The sequence below is a fragment of the Sphaeroforma arctica genome (genome assembly GCF_001186125.1).
Source record: "Sphaeroforma arctica JP610 unplaced genomic scaffold supercont1.1581, whole genome shotgun sequence".
Classification (NCBI taxonomy): Eukaryota; class Ichthyosporea; order Ichthyophonida; genus Sphaeroforma; species Sphaeroforma arctica.
This window is the reverse complement of record NW_014038977.1, coordinates 5,066-10,446: the sequence shown is the minus strand read 5'-3', so window position 1 is coordinate 10,446 and position 5,381 is coordinate 5,066. Positions and strand designations below refer to the sequence as shown.

The 5,381-nt window shown below is 40.1% G+C and overlaps 1 protein-coding gene across 1 annotated transcript in view; it reads right to left on the bottom strand.

Annotated features, from left to right (window-relative positions):
• SARC_11229 (hypothetical protein) overlaps positions 1-5,381 on the bottom strand; it is a gene marked incomplete at both ends in the record, with an annotated part of 9,426 nt that overhangs the window by 2,758 nt on the left and 1,287 nt on the right. Inside the window, 4 exons of the mRNA XM_014294689.1 lie at positions 63-161; positions 1,742-1,842; positions 3,397-3,501; positions 4,425-4,528. Of these exons, the coding sequence (XP_014150164.1) occupies positions 63-161; positions 1,742-1,842; positions 3,397-3,501; positions 4,425-4,528 (409 nt within the window). The remainder of the gene's footprint in view (positions 1-62; positions 162-1,741; positions 1,843-3,396; positions 3,502-4,424; positions 4,529-5,381) is intronic.

The following is a 5,381-nucleotide window of genomic DNA, read 5'->3' as shown; positions in this document are numbered from 1 at the left end:
TATATTACTACTTATTGATACACTTGCATAAAAAGCTGACAAGCCATTTCCTTAAAACTCACCGGACAGCTAGCACAGCCTTCTTCTTCGTTCGATTGACAGCCACATAATGCGCAGGCTTGAACTCGGAGGAGGTGGTCGCGGCAAACAGCAACTCGTACCTACAGTATGAAACAGATCCATCGTAATATTATATGAATGAGGCAATATTACATGCAGTATAAAATAGATACATCGTAATACATGTATTATATGAATGAGGCAATAGTACATGCAGTGTGTTATCACATTTGCTACAATACATGTGAAATGAGACATGCAGATAAGAACTTAATATATATGGTACATAAATGAATCATGCCGTACTAGAAGTTATATCACATAGAGTACAACATATATGCTACAATACATGTGAAATGAGACATAGGAACTTAATAATACATGTGAAATGAGACACGTTGTAAATAGGAACTTAATAATACATGTGATACATAAGATGCATAAATGAATCATGTCGTAAATAGAAGTTTTATCACATATAGTACAACACATATGCTACCATACATGTGAAATGAGACATGTTGTAAATAGGAACTTAATAATATATATAGGACATAAATGAATCATGTCGTAAATAGACGTTTATCACATATAGTACATGAACTTCAAAGCGTATAGTAGGAGCTCGTGCCAGCAATATGACACACACACAACACAATACACACTACACAATACACACAACACAATACAAGCGTACGAAGACATGTGACTAGTTGTAGGGACTGCATCTCTTGATTGCAAACCGCAGCTAAACATTATATACATGCTACTACTGCGTGATATACCAATATGAGGTGTAGAGTGAAAGTCATGTCGATTCATTTGCTCAAGTGTATAGCGAGAATTCCCATATATCAATATTCAGTTCGTTTGTATTGTACTGAGAAAGTACACCCAGGATTGATTCCCAATATTTCATCGAAGAAAACGGACCACGTGCTCACATACCACCACAGCCGCCGCACAAACACACCACACCAGATAAAGCGTAGGCACCCACCAGCACACACACACAAATATACGGTCACACGCATAAATAGCTATACACACACACTAGCAAACGCGTACAGACACTCGCTCGCACACATACATACACACACGTTCAAATACAACACACACACAGTTTTAGGGTTTTAGGGTTTTAGGGTATTAGGGCTTTAGGGTTTCATGGCAATATAATTTTAGGGTTTCAGGGTTTCAAGGGTTTAGGGTTTTAAGGTTTTAGCTCAACCCCCTCTGCCTGTCAGCCTATGTACTTGCATATTTCACTCATTCGGTGTGGCATAGGCATACCAGCACGTGAATGTGTACCGCAGCAATCTTGCAGCAAGGATTATCACCTCACATAGGATAGTATAGTTATATACAAACGCAGCCTCGCCCACACACACATACACACATACACACATCCACACACACATACACAAATACACGCACACACACACACATACATACATACGCATAACCACACATAAACACACGCATACACACCCACACACTCATAAATACATACACATACCTACACACACACACATACATACATACACACAGACATACGTACATACATACATACACACACCCACACACAAATAAATACATATACACACCCACACATATACACACACACACAAGCACACGTACATACATACATACACTCTCACATGCAACACACTCATACTACCCTATGTGGCTCAGAAGTCTCTGTATGTCGACCTCAGTCGTTTTGTACGCAATCTTCAGTGCGTGCGGGGCCAACTCTTGACAGTGGCGAAGCACCTCTGGCTATACGCAGAGAGTGTGTGGGATAAGGTTTTAGGGTGTAGGGGTTAGGGGTTATCAGCCTATGATCTGGAACATCAGCCGTGGGAGTATACTTTCCCTATACGGGGATGCACACAAATTAAAAGGGGCTTAGGGTTTAAGGTTTAGGGTTTAGGGTTGAGGGGTTAGGCCCCTAAATGAGTCTGCCAGCATACATGCACGTGTGAACTCAATGTGTCTCGTAAGCTATCTTCCCCGCGGTTAGAGCCACTTCTGCACAGGGGCAATGTACCTGAGGCTATACTCACCGACAAGTGTGTGATAGAGATAAGGGGCGTCTATTTTTGGGTTAGTAAGGTATGTTTGTATACATGTACCAATACAGAAATACAAATTGTGTATGATAAAGAGAGGGAACATCTGAATGTGCATGTAGTTATCCATCACGTCGAGAGATTTTATATACACACACACACACACACTACATATATAAATATATATAAGGGAGCATCTATTATCGGGATAACAAGGTATGTTTGTATACATGTACCTATACAGAAGTATGGAGGTATGGCTGATTAAGTGGCATTGTCAGTATACATTTCGCTTGTAACCTCGGAGCATCTCTTAGGTCATCCTTAGTATGCGTGCTACGTGCTTTTAGCAGTATCGGAGAGCACCTCTGGCTGTATTCAGACACGCAATATACAAGGATATAACATACAAGAAGTTGCGTGCATCTGCGCGTGTATGGGTGAGTGCGTGAGTGCGTGTGTAGATGTGTCTGAGCAACCTGATGCTGAGATACGTAAATGAGACAGGCGCTGATCTCAGAGGCCGCCCATTGTCGACACACGCGGTACACACGTTTGGGAGTTCCAGAGTAGCAACCTTTGTAGTAGTGCTACTTATAGTAGTGTTATTATGGAAGTGCTATTTATAGTAGTGCTATTTATAGTACTGCAATTTATAGTAGCACTGTTTTTGGTAGTGCTATTTACAGGCTGACGGTGCATCAAGTGAGAAGGACTCCGTGTGCGTATAAGGTGTGAAGGTAAAATGGTCGTGCATTTCGACCTGCTTTCGACCGAGTGTCTATCTGCTTCCGATAGTTCTCCTACTTTATCCTATACTAGCTGTGGTGCGACGGGGCTTCTCTCTACTGTAGAGTGATGTGCACCTCAAATGTTCCTCTTTTGTTGTGACACGTCTCAGCTGTGGTGAGATGATTTCACAGCAGAAGCCGTTGACGGAATACTCGGACACTCACACGAGCGCTCTCATCGCTACAGACATGAAATACCATTCATGTAGACACAATGTAGATGCGCATCCAGTGGCAGCCATATAAACACAGCCATACAGCAAATATTTACTTGCATATTCGAATTTAGAGAATATACCTATATATATATATATTTGTATATATGTATGTATATACATATACGTATTTAGATAATTAATATATATATATATATATATATATACATATATATATAGTGGAGGCAAACACAGTTATGTACTCCATGAGCCTAGAAGTATATAAATGAACAGGTCAAGAACACTAGTACATACGCTAATAGGTGGACAGTCCTGGTGCTCTCGATGCTCGGCCTCGGGATCATTGCCTCGTTCCCACCGACGCTGAGTTCCAAGGTAGTAGAGCCCGCCAACCATATCCTAAAGTTACAAATAGTACAAAGTGTTCTATTAATAGAACAGTTGAGTACAAGGGGAATATAGCTCACCAACCATGAAGTTATAAATAGTACAAATTGTGCTATTAATAGAACAGTTGAGTACGAGCCCGCCAACCATATTCTATAGCTATAAATAGTACAAAGTGTGCTACTAATAGAACAATTGAGTACGAGACCGCCAAATATATCCTGAAGCTATAAATAGTACAAAGTGTGCTATTAATAGAACAGTTGAGTACAAGGATAATATGGCCCACCAACCATATCCTAAATTTTGAATGGGCCTGATGCAGTATTTATAGAACAGCATAAAACCACATCCTAGAACTATAAGTTGGAACAAATTGCAGAATAAACGTAGCAATTGAGTACTAAGGTAGTAGAGCCTTCCAGTCACATCCTATGGTTATAAATAGAACAGTATGTACTATTTATAGAACAGTTGAGAACAAGGAAAGTAGACCAATCACATCCTACGGTTATAAATAAAACAGAGTGCGCTCTTTATAGAACAGTGAAGAACAAGGGAAGTAGACCAGCTACATCCTAAGGCTATAAATAGAACAGGGTGCTCTTTATAGAACATTAATATTAGGGAGAGTTTAGTCCTGCGGCCAGATCCCAATGAAAATGTAGTATTATAGTACAGACAAACATACCGTCAAAGACACCTCCTGATTTATCGATTCAAAAGTCTGATATATCCGTCAGACGTGCACAGTACATGCTGCTATGTATATGTGTGTACGTGTGCAAACACTGTATGCCCGTGTACTAGTCCACAAATAGCAAATAAACACCTGATAGTCTGTGTGCAGGAGGTTGTTTAGTCCACAAATAGCAAATAAACACCTGTTAGTCTGTGAGCAGGGGGTTGTTTTTTCGGTATTCGGATATACTTACCGTCATGGATATCTCCTGATTTATAGACCCCGCCAACTGTCGAATAAGGGCGGCTGCTTCGGTAATCTCTGACTCGAGCAACAACTGAGTTAGACTCAGTCCACCTGAGGGCAAATAAAAGGGAGCGCACGCATATACACATGCTATAGCTGAGCATGACATATGACCAGAATGCAGTATAAACACACTATAGCTAAGCATATGACCAGAATGCAGTATACACACACTATAGCTAAGCATATGACCAGAATGCAGTATACACACACTATAGCTAAGCATATGACCAGAATGCAGTCGACACACACTATAGCTAAGCATATGACCAGAATGTAGTATACATGCATGTATGACCCTATATGCCCAGAGTTGTACAGGTTGATATGTGAGGCTGAGGATATCGGCAGATAGAAAATGGAGGGTAGTATCATACAGCAATTACGAGTACAGAACTGTATGCAGTGCATCGCGGAGTAGAGTGTATAGTTGGCAGTCAATTTGCAATACTAAAATTTTAATCGAGCCATTTAACGCACGAAGATGTCTATCCATCCGTATTATACGCATAGTAGTTATATACCTATATATTCGTACAATATAAATGGTACGTATATATGTCTATTTATTCGTGATACGTAGATAGAACGAATAAGTTTATATATTAGTTTATGGTAGACGAATGAGGCTGAGCCATTTGGAGACAGAAATAGCGGGATATATATATTTATATATGTATGTGTATGCAAATGTGTGTGCGCGCATGTGTGTGTGTTTTTGTATAGATATATATTGTGTGTGTATGCGTGTGTTGTGTATGTATGTGTGTTTGTGTGTATGTATGTTAGTGAGTAAGTGAGTGTGTGAGAGAGTGTGAGAGAGTGTGAGTGTATGTGTGTCTCTCTCTCTGTATGTGTGTCTTTATATATAAACAAACCTATATGTACACACACACACGTATAT